At 44.4% G+C, this 16,698-nt stretch overlaps 1 protein-coding gene across 6 annotated transcripts in view; it reads right to left on the bottom strand.

Moving 5' to 3' along the window:
* The window catches only part of pcdh17 (protocadherin 17), a 51,224-nt gene that overhangs the window by 12,988 nt on the left and 21,538 nt on the right, over positions 1–16,698 (bottom strand). For 4 of the 6 annotated variants that reach the window (XM_076155767.1, XM_076155772.1, XM_076155769.1 and 1 more), the window contains exons 3-4: positions 16,250–16,308; positions 15,833–16,005 (exon numbers count right to left, since the gene is read on the bottom strand). In XM_076155767.1, the coding sequence (XP_076011882.1) occupies positions 15,833–16,005; positions 16,250–16,308 (232 nt within the window). The remainder of the gene's footprint in view (positions 1–15,832; positions 16,006–16,249; positions 16,309–16,698) is intronic. The other 2 variants (XM_076155771.1, XM_076155773.1) reach the window with 1 other exon arrangement.

The raw sequence follows: 16,698 nt of genomic DNA, 5'->3' as shown, positions 1-16,698 counted from the left end.
AAAAAAAAATGAAGGAAATCCTTTTGTTGCTAATTCACAGAGGGTCATCCTTTGATGTCCTTCGCTCCAACAGCTTTTCCATTTTAGCCATGTTATTATAATGATGTTATTTCCAACACTCTACATTTGTGGGATCTCATTTTAAACTGATTGGATTTACTTCCTAAAATGAGATCCAGTGACTCTGCACTGATGACCAGCCTCAAACAACACAGATAAACACATTTGCCATTGTCGAGGCTTCACACGGGCAATCTGCACAATACACCAGACAGCATACGAGCCTGTCATATTTGCTGAATTCAATCACATTCTTCTATTGATCCTCTCCATTTGTTTCTCTTTGAAACAAAGGGATTTGAATAACTCAGGGTGTCGTGGCTTTGTGCAAGTAATCGCTCCCATGTGTGCTGCTTTAGCGGGATTAAGCAAAGTGTTTGTGATTCTCTGTCTCATCACAACATTACTGTAGCACAACACTTGCACGCATGGGCTCTACAAAACAACAGAGCCAACGGTATGTTGTTATCTTATTTTTATTTTGAACTCTTACGAGGATGAATCTGATTAACCTCCCGAGACACGGACTCACAACAGATATATGTGTTTTATTTGCAGGAGAAAAGGCGGAAGGGTGAATTCAGTTAGTCTTATATTTGGCTTCCAGCTGCCACTGCCAATACTTTCCCCTTAGTGGCTCAAACTGCTCAAACTCAATAAAAAGTCAGCGGGTAGGTACAGCATGTCAGGAGCCATGACACGCAAGCCTAATGCAATCGAACAGGGGGCTGAAACCTTGTGGAAAGTATTTGGAATGGTAGTCAGACACATGGTTGAAGGATATTCTTGACTTGGGGCTACGAGGAAAGTCTCAACATGCTGGAAAAAATACAAGGTGATTCTGGCTGTGGGAAAAATATAAGAAATGCCGAGTTTCATGTACCATTTCAACATTTTGAATTATAGGGAACAAGCTGCAGAGTGCAGAGATGAAACTGGACCTGACTGGATTCAAAAAAGATGCACTGACGAATTGCATCTCTATTGGTTGTTGTTATTCAGAATTAACCTGCAAAGCAAACGGCACCTCTCCATCCGTGTTTCACAAGTCTAGCATTCACTCTCGCCTTAGATGAATGTAAATAAAAGTGCATTACTCTGATTTAATAAAGAAGAATCGTAAAACCAGATTTGGCTTAAATGAATCGCACGTGTTCAATGTATTCAGTTCCTTTGCGCTGTCTCTGACACTGATACTGCTTAAAGAACGACTCAAACCCTATCACAACCTGAGGTAATGAAATGCATTCATGCTCTGCCCCACTTGCTGCTCAACACAGCAACCCAACGGAAGGTGAAGGGGTGGAGTGTGAAGACGCCGCACCTGTGACGCTGTTGCTCATCATGAGCTTCATCCACCGGTGCGCGTCACCTGGAGACGAATACGCGCGGCAAGAAAACTGTAAACTTAACACGTCGGCATCTGATCAATGGTGCCAATGAACAGCGGTGTCGCTCCCCAAAGGGTATTGGCAGGTGTTGAGCAGAGGCTAAGTGGAGAGGTGGAGGGAGAGGTATGTTGAGTCGATGGTGTTGGCTTTCCTTGCCCTGGGGCCTAACACATTTAGTGAGCTAACTGACACACTTTGGATGTATTAGCCACAGTGAGCTCTGCCAGCCCCTCTGCTCCTCCTCCCGCGCTCTGTCTGTCACTGCCGGCTCCTCTCCATGCCGCCGCACAAGGAGCATGCCTTGTGTTTCAGCAACATTGCTTTAGCATCGATGTTCCTCCATGCCTCGGCTAAATTGGTGTTTGCTGTCTAGACACTGGTTGCTTTTGTCTCTGTGTGGATAAACACACGCGCGCTGGCACACACACACACACACAACACTCTCGCTCGTCTGTTTATAAGTATGATTAGATTAAAAGAAACTGACGGAAATGCAATAACGGTCTATTAGTCTGCCCGTCAGGGGGGATAATCATTTCAAATAGAAAATGTGTTTTCCATCTCACTATCTAATTTATACTTTCTTTGCCTCTCCATCTGTTTCACTCCTGAGACAGGCGGGTTATGAGTATGAGGCTTTAAAATACGCTGAGTTCAAGTCCAGGCCACCGCAATAAAACATATACAAATAGAAATATATGGCAATAAACACCTCTCAGTCCCAGCGTCTGAAAAAACAGAAGCTAGAGGACCTCTGTCCTTTATTAAAAAACGATTGCATTGCTTTTGAAGGTGAGAAAAACAACCCCTCCTCAATCTGCGGTGAGTGATTCTATGTCCCGGTTTAAGATTAGGGTCAAAGATTAGAAGGCTTACGCCAGATAAGAATGGGATTATATGGACTCAGAGATGTAAAATCACTGATCACAGCAGTGGCAAAAAATACACCTGAACAAAGTCACAACATGGCAACCACCTGTGCTGCCGGACGATCACAGCGTCAGCCGGGAAAAACACAGCAATGTATTCCTGACGACAGAAAAGGAAGTTTATATTATGGATGCAGCATCCAATATTCCAGAGGGATTCGGCACACATCAAAGGCTGCCTCTGCAGTAAGTCTGTTAGATTTGGGATTAATGGACTCCAGAGGGGCCTGGACACACACACAAACAGTCACACACACACACACACACACACACACACACACACAGACACACACACACACACACACACACACACACACACACACACACACACACACATTCACGCACACACGCAATCCACTACCACAACTCTGCCTGATAAGATTCACAACCCACGCCAGTAAAGCGCTGCAGTGCAGTGTATATCTATTCTAGTACACTCCACAGTATAGCCTCTCTACTGCAGCATGATACTGTGTTACAGCATGTTGGTGATGAGTGCAGCGTGAGTGTAAGTTTTCCATTCTAACATATTTCAAACATCTAATGCTTCACTTGTTCTGATGTCCAAAGTTAAGACCTATATGTGTTCCGCATAAAGTCTTGTGAACTACATCCACTACTTTACTATAGTCAAGTTTGTTTGTTTGTATTTAACAAATGATGAAAATGCTTTGTGCAGATGCAACCGTATGTTTTTGCCTCCCAGCTGCGATGGTTTCATGCAAATGATAAAAATGCAAATTCTGCTGGTGGGGCTCAGCTGTGCTCTGATGCAGGACACACAAAAAAATGGGGAGAACCCCACAATGGATCTATCGCTATCTATCTCCCCACAACCAGAAACACAGCTTAATCCCAGACCTGCCTGCCTTTCCACCCCGATGCCCGCCCTCACCCCCCACCCAGAATCTGCGCCCTCCCCCCATTCCCCCATCCCGTGCCCTCTGGGCTAAAACCACAGGTGCAGGCGAATACGAACCACTGGGTGGAAAATGCTTGTTGACAGCATTCTGGTGTGTTTGTGATTGGTCAGTGAACAATGAGAGAGCTTCCTGAACCACTTGTCGTGCTGATGGAACAGCTGGACACCAACACCAGACACAGATTACGGTGGGACGAGACCATGTGGAGCGGGGGAACTTCTGACTAAAATGAGAGTTCAGCAGGGCTTAAGCTCACCGTCGATTCAAACAACAAACTGGGTGTGAACAGCCAAGGAACAAGGAAGATTACACAGAGACCACAAAGTTAAAGCACAGTGATCTTACAGTTAATGTTGTGCATTTAGAATTAAACTCGGCCCTTTGATAAAGCAGGTGTGTCACATTTCACTGGTATTTGCAAAATTACTACATACAGTATATTCATATATTCAGGTTCAAGTGGTCATAATTTAGCAGTTCAAATCGAGTTCATGGTGAAAAGATAAGATAGTGAAGTGCTGTGTGTTTTCCATAGGACTATATGTTCCACAATGACTCAGTCATCTATTGTCAGGCCTCTTCTCTTTTGAGCACCACAGAGTGTGTTCATGTTCATCACAAGTGCGCCCGCACACACACACACACACACACACACACACACACACACACACACACACACACAGGCCCAAACTGAGTCTCATCCACATGATCATCCTGAGCAGCATTATCACAATCTATGGAACTAGATTATCCAGAGGCTCAAAACTTCATCCTCTTTCATCCGCTCTAGTGAGGGAATGAGAGGCAGCGCGGTGTGGGTGGAGTGTGTGTGAATGTGCGTGTATGTGCGTGTATGTGTGTGTATGTGTGTGTAAATCATCACCCAGATTTCGAAGATTTTAATCAAGGCAGATTTTGATCATTTTCAGGGACAGATGGAGAAATGTTTTCATCGAGTGTGTGTCACGCTTTCTAGGATCCAGGATGCTTCTCCAGTATGAGAGAAAGCATCCAGCCCCCCCATAATTTTCGCCGTGTCGCATACATTACAAGGAAATCTCACTTATGTCGTGCTTATTTTAGGGAATGCAGCTGCAGACATTTCCTGTTTCTACCACCCAAGTATGATGCATTGTATGGCTCCTCAGAAAAGCATCAGTGGAATGGAAATGACACGAAAGCTTCCAGGGCGCAAAACCTGGTGCAAAACCACAGCAATAACAACGTATTGATCAGGGACGAGCACCTATTGCAGCACATCTGCAATACACCTCACTATCCTGTCGCCGTGAAGGGAATAGCAATGAAGCGCGTGCGTGCGCCCAACGGGAGCATGCAAACACCCCATAAGCACTGCATAAAGATCCACCGCGTACATCTGTTTAAACTGCAAAGCCTTCAAACGCACCATAATAGATCTTTGTTGTGGTCTGAGGTGGGACTGTGAGGTCAGCTGTTAATTGGCTGCTGGTAATTACAGATGCATCCCGAGCTTGCTGACATCGTCCTTGGGGCTTTGGAGCGCTGCCTTGCTACCAGCGCACAACTGAGATTAGTGCAATGTATATATTACACAACCCTCATCCAAGCACACTGGGATCTCGGTCCTAACCTGATTCTCACCCTGTCATGGAGACTTTTGAAGCATATCTCTCTCCCTCAATCATCACACAGCCGGAGCTTAGTTAGTAGTGTGTGGGGGGGTTTGGAGTGTAGAGTGTATTGTGGCTGGGGGAGGCACACGCTGTAACACGAGTGTTCTCAATGTTCCTCGATCTTAACTTACAATCCTCGCCCCCACTCCTCTCTGTTCAAATGTTCGCCTCCATCATCCCCTCAGTCATTTCCCCCCATTAAACCAGTTGCCATGTGGGCGTTTTCCCCATCTGCAGGGCTGCGAGGGGAGGCAGCGCAGGGACAATAGCGGGCACCCAATTAAAGCTGCACTGGCCTGCAATTCCTCAAGGTATTGCCATGTGACAGTTTAATTAACCAAGCCTCTTATCTTAATTTACCAGGATCAAAAAGTAACAAACTGAGGTTATCTGAGAAAAACACTCCCAGTCACACTCCCTCGCAGCCTCACACACGCACAAATTCTCTCTCAATCCCCCGTCCTTCGCTTCTCACACTGGTCGCTACACGGAAACTACAATCCCATATACAGTGCGGAAGAAAATATATGAGGAAATTCATATTGTTAACTGGCTGTAGGTAGCATGAGCATGGATACGCAGAAGGCTCTATTACCATAACAGCGACTATGTGAAAGCTTAAATGCCTGTAACCACAATTGCAGGGGGCAAAGTAATGACAACCCATGTACCATTTTAATCTGTGTGTGTGTGTGTGTGTGTGTGTGTGTGTGTGTGTGTGTGGAGTGCAACAGGGCCTGTGCAAGTGTTTACATTGACAGGTTTTCTTTTTAAATGTGAAACTGCGGTGGCTCTGCGACGGCAGGGAGTCGTGCAGCGCGTTACTTAAGCCAACCTCCCACCGAGTGTGCCTGCTGTCCCTGCCCTCCACCGATCCATCCATCTATCCCTAAGCTCTCCATCACTTCTTTTGATCCCTTTTCCCTGACATATTCATTCTTTCCTCCGCCGCAGCCTTTGTGTTTGTCTCCCCACCTCTCTATTCACTCCTCATACACAGTATCTGTTTTCACTCTTCTCTGACTTGTTCTTATCCTGCCAATCCATCCACTCTCCTCCTCGTATCATCCATGTCCCCTTCCATTTGTTGTCTTATTTCCTTTTCCTCAAGTGCTCCAATCTTATATCCATTATCTAAAGCACCGCAGGCCACAGCAGAGAGGACATCACTAGTTATGGCTGGAACAAAGAAGAAGCCTTGATGCCTCGGACGGACCAGGGTCCATTTATCTCTCTGGTTCCTGACGCACAGTAACACTTGGGAAACAAAGCCCCAGGGCACCACAAATATTCATTCACATCAGCCAAGGAAACAGCCGGGACAAAAGGGATGAAGACTTCCCTCTGACTGATGAAGTGCAACTAAAGCTGAATTCACTTTTGAGGCATTTTATTTGCACACAAAGGGAGCTGAGCAATTCCCTCTAATTTACCTGTGAGGAAGGTATCAAATCAAAGTGTCGCGCTGTCGATACTCAACTGTTGTGTAGTAAAACCTCAACGCTGGCTGTGTTTGGCTTTAGACAAAGGTAGAGGTGGACTGAGGGCAACCTCTTCTCCGCCCTCATCGCTCCCTGACCAAGTGAGCTCTTAAATGTGCCAATTATCAGTTTGCAATAACAAGAAGTGGGGTAAAAAAAAATAAAAAATCAGCGTCAGGTTTGGCTTTTTCCCTCAACTTCCAACAATTATCAAAATGAGAAATGATTAATTTTCTGATGATCAATTAACTGATTAAGTGACTAATCCGTTCGTGATTAAAGGAGATTTGTAATGAGGAAAAAAAAAACAGTTTTTACAGAATGCAAATCAGAAATACGAGATGGATCATTATGGGAATCCAGTGGGAGGAAATAAAACACGATCAGAACACATGTTAACAAAAAGTGCCATTAACGTTTACAGTCACATATCAAACACACACTCAAACACACACACACACACACACACACACACACGGATGCGCGTCCAAATGTCTGGCTGTCCATGGACAGAGGACAGATGGCGGTGCAGTGGCTCCGGCCCAGGAAGTGACGATGTTCTGTATCATTATAATCTGCTCTGTAGTTTCCTCCCTACCACTGTGCTGGACAACATGTTTCACCCACTGAGAGCAGATACCGGAACAACTCCTCTGCTGTTCTATCACACACACACACACACAGACGCACACGCTCACACACACAGAGGTGCTGCCATGACTAACTACCGTCTATTGTAAATGCTCCTCCATTTAACCTTTACAATAATGGAAATAAATACCCGTTTCACAGCATGGGAATCCTTCAGATCTTATTCTTAATGCAGAAATGAAGGCACAGCTGCTCGTTCCAAAGCTTGTTAGCTATTCGCAGATATTCCCCGATTGTCAACGAGCCTGATCTCAAATTGAACAGTGAATTGGACAATTTTCTCTATACGACTGAGGCCGAAATGCAGTGTAATGAAATAAACATGGATGGATTTAATAAGCATTAGTTTTTTGCAGATTTGATCCCAGTCTAAATTACTTGATGACTTGTTTTGTGTCATTTTTCCCCCGCCTGTTTGTTGCTGTCACAAACTCAATTAGTGCCACCCGCAAGCTGCAAATGGCTGCAACATCTTGACACTCAGTATCGAGACCCAGAGCCTTCATCTTTAACCATCTCAGCATCATAAGTCATGATAACATCCTAATTGTTCATGCTGTAATCACAAAGCTTCTCAGTGAGAGGTTGCCGCTGCCACTGCCTAGAGGGACAGACGCTCGACATTAATTAATTTCGTTAATAGCACAGACGCTACATCTACAAGGTTGTTGTTCATGTGATTACAAAATGAAAAAAAAGTACCAGCAGAAACATATCTGATGTGATGATCCAGCAGATAAAGTCGTGGATCCTCCCCTCTGCTGATTCGAGGAGAGGTATTTAACGTGCCTGCATGAAGAACCAGTTTGGCAGAGTCTTTCCAGCAGTTAAGTCAGGCAAGCGTGACAGCATAAGCAGGTTAGCAGTGTGTTTACACCATGCAAGTCTGTGTGCATGTATCAAGTGTAAACACCAGAATATGCAAACTATTGAAACCGACTGGCCAGTCTCACTCTGCTACCGCACAATGGCTCCATTAAATCAAACACATCTCAGACTTCCGCGAATGAAAAAATTTTCCTGCGGCGTTGTAATTGCAGTTCTTACTGTGCGTGTAAAATAAGAATTCATCCGTATCGGTGCCGGAACCGCACAAAGTAGGACTGACAAAAGAAAAGAGAAACATCGGCGAGGTTTTACCGGGCCTGACACTGAATAGAACGTTCAACAATATGGCTGAAAGAGTGATTAACTTTAAATCTCCATGACTCTGAACTAATCCTCACACTTTTTTGAATAGGCCTTCAGTAACAGTTCACAGCCTTTAATGGATTTGTGTGTTTTTTTTCAGAGCCTAATATGAGTGGGCACGCACACAAGGATTAATCACTGTAATGTTCTACAGAGAGCTCCGTGTGTGTGTGTGTGTGTGTGTGTCTGTCTGTGTCAAAGAGGGTTGGGCTGGGATGGTTCAAGGGAAAACTCATTCAAGGCCAAATTATATTTTGTCTCTCCTCTGGGGTGTGTGCGGAGTAAATTCAGCCATTTCCTCATTGTGTGTCGGCATCAGTGCGATGCCGTGGGAGGGGTGGGAAATATGTGCACGCAGAGGTGGACATGAGGAGTATCTGCAAGACAGATTAGTGAAGGCCTAGATCACAATAAAGGGCAGGCGCCGCACTCAGCTGCTGCTTGGCTTCATTAAACCCCCTTGACACATTCTGCTTCTTCTGGCTGCTCTGGTTTCCTCCCACACTTACAACACATGAAAGTTAAGTGAATTAAGAGTGTAAATTGGCCGGAAGAGTGAGTGAGTTTGTCTGAATGCGTGGCAGTAGGTTCACATGAAACGCAATCACAGAATCAACAGGAGCATCCGAGTTCATCCATAGATGAAACACAGAGGGAGGCGGCTTACTCCAATTACGAATTCTATTTATAAATCGTTTTACAATTACATCATCTACACGGATAGCAGTGGCAGGAGCAGTGCTGCTACTTGGAGTAAACATCAATCTGTGCCAGTTTAAGTCACAACAAGGTGTAGATGTGATGTTTGAAAAAGCTGATTTTCTGCCTTTAATTGCAGTTTAATTAATAAAGTTTCCAAGTGCATATAAAGGCTGATCGCTCTGTGATTGGCCGGCCCTCAAATAAACAAAAAGCTCCCACTCGCCTGCGTATCGCTGGCGAGGGGCTGCACGCATCCAAATGTACGTTATAAACTGTGTCTGGCTCCGCTGCTATCCGTGTCTGCCTTGCTGTGGAATTATAATTTGGCCTTGACACTCTCAATGGGAGAAGTTCAATCATGCCACCATGAGAGATAATAATCATGCTTAGGGTGAAATGAGACATGTTTTCAGTTGCCGCTCCATAAACATGCCATAATTATTCACTGCAGCTACCAGCGTAAATGGATAATGTCAGAGATTTATGGCCCGAGTGCTAAGAGTCCGAGATATTCATCAATCCTATACAAGTCTGGTGCCACAGTGCTTGAGAGAGGCTTGGCTGGCTGAATGAGGATCAGGGGGTGAGCCGCCACGCTGGCAGACTGAGGTTTAGAGGTGCAAATTACACCCCAGAGTCTGCCGAGCCCGATATCGCACACAAGGGCAAGGACACCAGAACAGACACTAACCTTTCATGACGCCCAATCATAACAACGGAATTTAATAAAAGTTGATGTATTCAAGTAAATAGACTAATCCTTTTAAATCTCCCGTAATGAGAGAGCATAAATCCTGAGACTGTGATATTTCCCCTCCCTTCGCCCCACAAGATTTTAGGCTTTCCTCAGGATTCCACTAGCTTAGCTGCAAATCGCCTCACTGCTGTGTGATACCGCTATATCCTCTAAGAATGGGGTGAACAGATCTGGCACACGTATGCGCACACAGGCACACAAACACACGTACACACATGCACGGATGCACTGAAACCCCATGTGACTCTGACTGATGCCTCCTGGAGAAGTCCAGATTGCTGCTGGTTATTTTCCCCACCAGGAAAGTAGCTGGTGGTGCTGCCATGAATCAGCCCAGCCTGGGACAGAGCATGAGAAGATGAGGAGCAGGCAGAGATGAAAGGCTCAGAGACAAATCTTCACACAAACACACATACACACACACAAACACACACACACACACAACAGCAGGAATCAACACGAGCATCTGGCAACAATTTTCAGATGTTGCTTTTTCTCCTAATCTACATTTTAAAGCCATGCTGTAGATGTTTAGATTGGACTTTTGTGGATCCAAAAACACAAAATAAAAATGTTTAATAACTGATTAGCAAAAAAAAAGGCCGATGTTGACAAGAAGAATGGATCGTTTTTGGTGGCACAGAGGAGCCGTGTTCATGCTGCTTGATGTGAGGGTTTACTGGAGTGACACACATACATGTCTGCACCGAAGCAACGGGTGTAAACACACTCTGATGGCCTCAATTAATCATGTTTAAGCAGACAGATGTGAAAGCATCACATGAAACTATGACTCTCCCATATGCTACCTGTTCACAGTAATGTTGGTAAAATGACTAATTAAAAAGTGCTAAACTGAAGGTTCTCTCTCAGCAGATGTTTGTCCATTAACCTGCCAAACAATTACTTCAACATCGCGTGAGGAATTACACATTAACAACGCCCTCTGCATGTGGGAGAAGACAACACAGCAAAGGCTCCACACATGTTGACTACAATCATTTGCTCTAGTCAGGTATTCAGAAACAATGAAGGAAGAGCATTTTTCTTTGTAAAATTGAATTCCTGCTGTACTGAAATAAGGATGGTGAGTGTGAATCAGTGAGGAGTCCCAGTGCTGCATGTGATGCCACCATAACGGCTCAGTTGCAAATTTTCCAACACAAGTCCGTTAAAACATACGGAAAGGAGTTAGGAAACTGAAATGACCAATTTGTGAGGTAAATTTGTTAATTAGTACCTCTGAAATGTTTGTCATCGCCTCAGTTGGAGGTGTGTGGCTCAGTAAAGTGCTTTGACTTTAACCAAAGAACCGGTACGTGAAAAAGTGTTTGAAATTGCATGTTGTGTTAAAGAGTGGAGGGCTTCCCGAGTCAGACAGGCCAGGCTTCCAGGAATTTAGAAACCAGGGTAGATCAGCGGCTCCAAATCTGCAATCCTGATCACTGTGGACCACAGTGCTGCACATTTTCCACCTCTCTCTGCTCTGCCTTACGCCTGATTAACTGAATCAGGTGTGTTTAGCCACCATAAGTGAATACACCTGACGGGGATAATCAGGTGTGGAGTAGAGGGCCAGAAGACAAATATGCGGATGTGGAGTAAACGACAGCAATGAATTTTGCACTGATCCAAATGAAGTAGTTAGATTTAGGGGAGGGGGGTTGCTTTTTTAAAGTTTGCTCAAAGGGTCTAGGCTAAAACAGACAAACGAGTTTGCATCAGATTTTGTTGTAGCTTTGTACATATATATTTATATAACAGATAAACACACAGGGCCATAAATATCAAGGTGTGTGTGTGTGTGTGTGTTATGCATCTTAACTCCTTTTGGACGCTTGGTGAGTGTGATTATAACTGATCATCCATAAACATATTACAAATTACAATAATATGCCTTTACAATATTAAAGGTATCCCTAAAAGCAAACGTACTGTGGGGGGCGATACATTTATTTGTTATTAAGTGAGCTGGACTAAGTGTGGAATTTCTCACTGTGTGACAAACCAACTGAAAATTAATGAAATGATTGCGCCCCATTTGAAGCAGAGGAAATTCTGTTGCAAGGAAATTACAAAAGCAGCACATATCTCCCCTGCACATAAAGAATGAGTCTGCATATATCTGTCTATGAAATATGAATGACGCTGAATAGAATGGCCTTTTCCTACATTCAGATAAAGGTTTATTGAAGGCCAGAGTGAGCGCGATAGGGGTTGCCATGGCTACAAGAGTGAAAAGGGCATCTGATCTGACTTCTGACCAGTCAATTAATCTTGGGATTGCATTTTTTTCGATTAAAGGTTGACTTGTGATTTTAAATTAATTGCTGCAGATAAAAGGGGGAAAAAATGAAACAGTACGTTTATGGGAACTTTGGAAAACTAGAGTACTAACGTTAAAATTCACTAGGGGGGGTGAGGTGGTGTGTGTGTGTGGAGCTTAAAAGGTAGGTGGAAAGTTAGGCCGAGAAAATCCACAGGTTATGGGAAGATAAGGTTTGATTTATATTCTTAAACTGTGTCAGTCACACCGCATGAAATTCCAGTAAAATGTGAGGTTATTCATATTTTGAATATATATATATATAATATATATATTTATATATTGCATTCATAATGGTAAATGTGACGATATAATGGTGGAAGGATTCATAAACCACACGCCACTCACAGTAGATGGGTTTGTAAATCCCTCCTTGTTGCCTAAGGCATGTTCAAATGGAACTACCGGGAACTAAGCGAACCTTTGATTGATGTCAACACGCCTTCCATACAAGAAAACAACCATACATACATGATGTGTTCCTGATGTGAAATGTCAATAATCAAGTATGTCTAAGGGCTTACATTGCCAAGTTACACTGAAGAGGAAAAATATGGGATCAATAATGTAATATAGTGAGTGAAATCTGTTGCAGATTGCACACAGCAGAAAACAAAAGATGAGACATAGACTGCCTTTATTGTGTTGCAATTACTTATGATTCCAAAATCATTATCTGCCTTTATCCAGAGAGTGCCTCTGCATGTGTTGCCATGATTGTCCGGGCATATGTGCATGCACTGAGAGTGTGTGTGAGCAATTAAAGAGGCATGACATTTCCCTTATTCAAGCGATTCACGATATGAGGGATGATTGGGAGTGTGTGTGTGTGTCTTACCATCCATCTCCCAAAAAAAAAAGAGGGGGAGTCAATAGGTTGAATCCTCCGCCTCCCTCTATGCCTCCGCTTGAAGCAAGGTGTGAAGCAGTTTGATTATCGCACTACAATCACTGCTAATTAGGACAGGTCAAGTGGTACAGTCAAACAGCATTCCTCCCTCCCCCTTCCTCCTTCTCCTCCTCCTCCTCTATCATCTCTCGCTCTCCATTTCCCCCGACAACACTATCAGTGGGTAGCATCTCCCTACACTGCTGCCGCCTGTCTGCTGGTGATAGCGGCCGTGGCAGTCATCTCCACAGAGGCGAGTGCCGCGCTGCCAGTCACTCCGCCGGAGCCAGACAAACCCATATCAACGTCTGCTGCAGGCGCACTGGAGCATCAATTAATCACTGATTAAAACTGGCATTAAAAAAATGCATTGGATATACTTGAGCTTAATTAATACATAGCTACCGATTTTGTATGCCTAATTAATCAATTTTAAAATGGTCCCTGGTGCAGAGAAGTCCGGACTATGTTGTCCAGAAGGGACGAGAGTGGAACATCAGAGAAGATGAATTACATACACGGAAACAGGGATTTCTCTGTGTTTCCAACCTGGGATTAGATACTGTAGTGTAGGCTGAGCATGATTAACACATCAGAGACAAAGAGAGAAACAGGCTCACAGGAGTGTATAGGTGTTGACTGATATATTTTGAGCCTATGTTCAGCAACAGGTGAGCAGAGAGGGAAAGCTGCAGGTGGGAATTGGCAGGAGTGTGCTTGGTTTAAAAAAAGAAAAGAAAGAAACAAAACAGACTTCAGATGGAATGGAGGAGGAGAGAAAGCGAGGGGGAGGAGAAGGAGGAGGAGAAGAGGCTTGTGAAGTGGATGCAACGCCCAGAGATGTGACGAAAACAAGCCTGTAGCTAAATGGCCCCCGGGATCGTGACCAATGACGAGCTCTCATTTCCTTTCATAATATGATAACAGGACTCTTCCAGGCTTTGCGTTTGCACATGAGGGGTCCTTAATGGTGTTTCTTCAAACCACATTCATCCTCAAACACAAAGCTACTCGAACGTTGAGGAGCACATTACCAAGCGCATCATTTCATAACACAGTTAGTGCCGTTCAGACACTTTTACATACAGTAGGCCTCTCAGCCCGTGCATCAGGGATAAAGCTCAATCGACTCATCTGAAACGACAGAACACAAAACATACAAGCAGGCTTTTCTCAAGATGGTGAGGAAGCGCTGAGGAAAACATCTCTCACAACTCGCCAGAGGTACATGTGATGCTTTCAAGCACCCGACTGGCGTCTTTGCCCGCTTAATAAAGATGCGCTGGAACACTGCCAGCATGATGTTCAGCACCCCTCGCTCCTCATGGCTGCTTCTTGCTCCATGTCTTGGCCTCCAGCCCCTGCCCTAGTCCACTGCATAAACCCTCATGTTATTGGCTAAACACGGCCAGCTGCAGCCAGTTAGCTGTCTAATCTCACATTAATCGATTTCCCCAAACAAGAAGAGGTGAAGAAGCAGAACTGAAGTCACGGAGCAAGGGAGAACACAAAGTGGGAGGCTGTGGAATATATGTGAGGGCGGTAAGAGAGGGAAACAGGCCAGGGCAGGTTCCAGCCCTCCACTCAGCATCCTGCACCGGTGGGCTGACGGTGTGTGTGTGAATGTGTGTGTGTGTCCAAGATCCTAAACACAGGTGTGATTATCTCCTGCTTGAAAACATGTAGGCCATATTTACAGACAAAGAGGTGGACAGACAGGTTGAGGCTGGCGCTGTCTGGGAGACTTTAGCCCAGCACACTTTACCCTGCGCTGACTCGGGTTGGCATGTTGAGCTGTGTGTATAAATGACTCTTCCAGTCCCTCACGGACAATTAAATAGGAACATTTTCAAAATGACAAACATATGGAGCTTTTTAATAGGCCAATTTCTCTTGCCAATGTGTGTGGCTTTTTTTTACTCTCAAACCCAATGAAAAGAGGAAAAAAAACATTATCATAATCAGACATGCATATTGCAACAGAGAGTGTTGCACATATTGTCATCGTCCTTCCACAAGGAGTAAAACAGCCCTTCTGTTCCTTGGATTAATAGCTCCATTACAGAGAATCCATGTTCAGTGTACAGCAGTGTGGTTCTGGATCCAGTCACTGAGATGTATGATGTTGAGACTTTAGTGAATCTGCGTTTCTGTGGGGGAGGCTTTGTTATTTTATTTTTTGGCCATGTAGGTAATGGCCCATGCCGAGGCACACGGCTGCTTTAAGCTATACAGTGGGAAACACACCTGATCTCCTGTCCCATTACTTCTTCATCGAGGCTCCCTTACCTCCCGTGAACCTTCACTAATCATTGGAAGTGGCTGGGATGAGGAAGACTGCATCTGGAGCTCATATCTGGGGAGTTATTGTTCTACACATGTCATGTGTAATCTGCCCGACCCACAGCGCTTAGAATAATTATTCATATTTAATCACCACACTACGAAGCAGCATCGCCTGACGCTCGCTAAGTCATTTTCCATGTTCCATTATCAAAGTTTCAGAGACGGGAGCTCGGGGAAGGGGGACTAAATGGAGAGGCTGAAGTAGTTGGGCTTATAAAAACATAATGGGCTTGTCTGCTTTGATAAACCGAAGACGTGTATAGAATGCACACTTGCTCATATACACACACACACGCACGCACGCACACACGCACGCACACACACACATCCTACAGACATTAAATGGGGAAAGTGAAGGGAACAAAGTACGCTGGGATACAATAGCGAAATATAAACTCAGATCGTGAATATTCCGGCAACTCAAGTGCTACACTGTTGATCTAAGTAGCTGCAGCACAGAGGACATGTTCCCTGTCGTTTTGTCTGGCTCGTTTCATTTTCCTTCAGTCAGATTTGCCAGTGAGGACTCACCTTGTTCCAAAGGCGGCGGTTTGACACCAGTAGCCTTCAACTTGAGTGCTTCCTTGGCAGACATATCACAGCATGAGCCTTTGTTGGTGTCCTGGTCACTGTCTGCTTGGTCGCTGTCACCGTGACCACTGTCTCTGAGGCTCGCTCGCTCCGGGTCTTTGAATGTAGAACTACTAGACGAGTGAACAAAAACAAACCTTAGTGCACGGAAGCCAGCGACAACAAACCTTCATGGCTATCCCTGTATGCTTGAACACAACAAAGTAGTTACCATATTAGGAACCAGGATCAAATAAACATGACTTGAGAGATGAAACAGGAAAGTTAAATCTCTTTAAATGTGCAAACCCTTCCTTTCCCTGCTTTGCCTCTAGTTTACAAAAGAACACAGCGATCATTACAGAACCCAACTCTTACCTTTGAACAAACTGTTGTCTGCTACCCATGTAATTAGACTCAGTGGGGAAATTGTCCGTCTGTGGAGGAGAGAGAAAAATATGTATGTTTTGTGATCGCCAGAAATGTTTCCTGCAGTGAAACGTCTAGTGACAGATGATTCATTTTGTAAGGGAAATAAGAAGCAGAGAGCAAAAGAGGTTCAAATGAAGCAACACGGGTGTAGTTTAGGTTCCGGCTTTTCATTAACCACATAAAGTGACTAATTAGACATTCAGCAGTAAATACGTTCAAGTTCAGCAGCTGAAATGTAAATCTGGTCTTCATATGATAAACACACAAATCAGGACAGAAAGAGGTCTGTAGTACTGTATAAGTGTCCAATTAGAGACAATATCTGTGATCAGGAACTTTGCAATGAGCAAATTACGGCGGTTACACTAAGAATGCGCGTTGAAATAAAATGACAA

The sequence above is a fragment of the Genypterus blacodes genome, unplaced genomic scaffold (genome assembly GCF_046128005.1).
Source record: "Genypterus blacodes isolate CSIRO-AG114 ecotype Tasmania unplaced genomic scaffold, CSIRO-AGI_Gbla_v1 ptg000067l_1, whole genome shotgun sequence".
Taxonomy (NCBI): Eukaryota; Metazoa; Chordata; class Actinopteri; order Ophidiiformes; family Ophidiidae; genus Genypterus; species Genypterus blacodes.
Note: the sequence above shows the minus strand (reverse complement) of the source record. Positions and strands in the feature narration are given on the sequence as shown.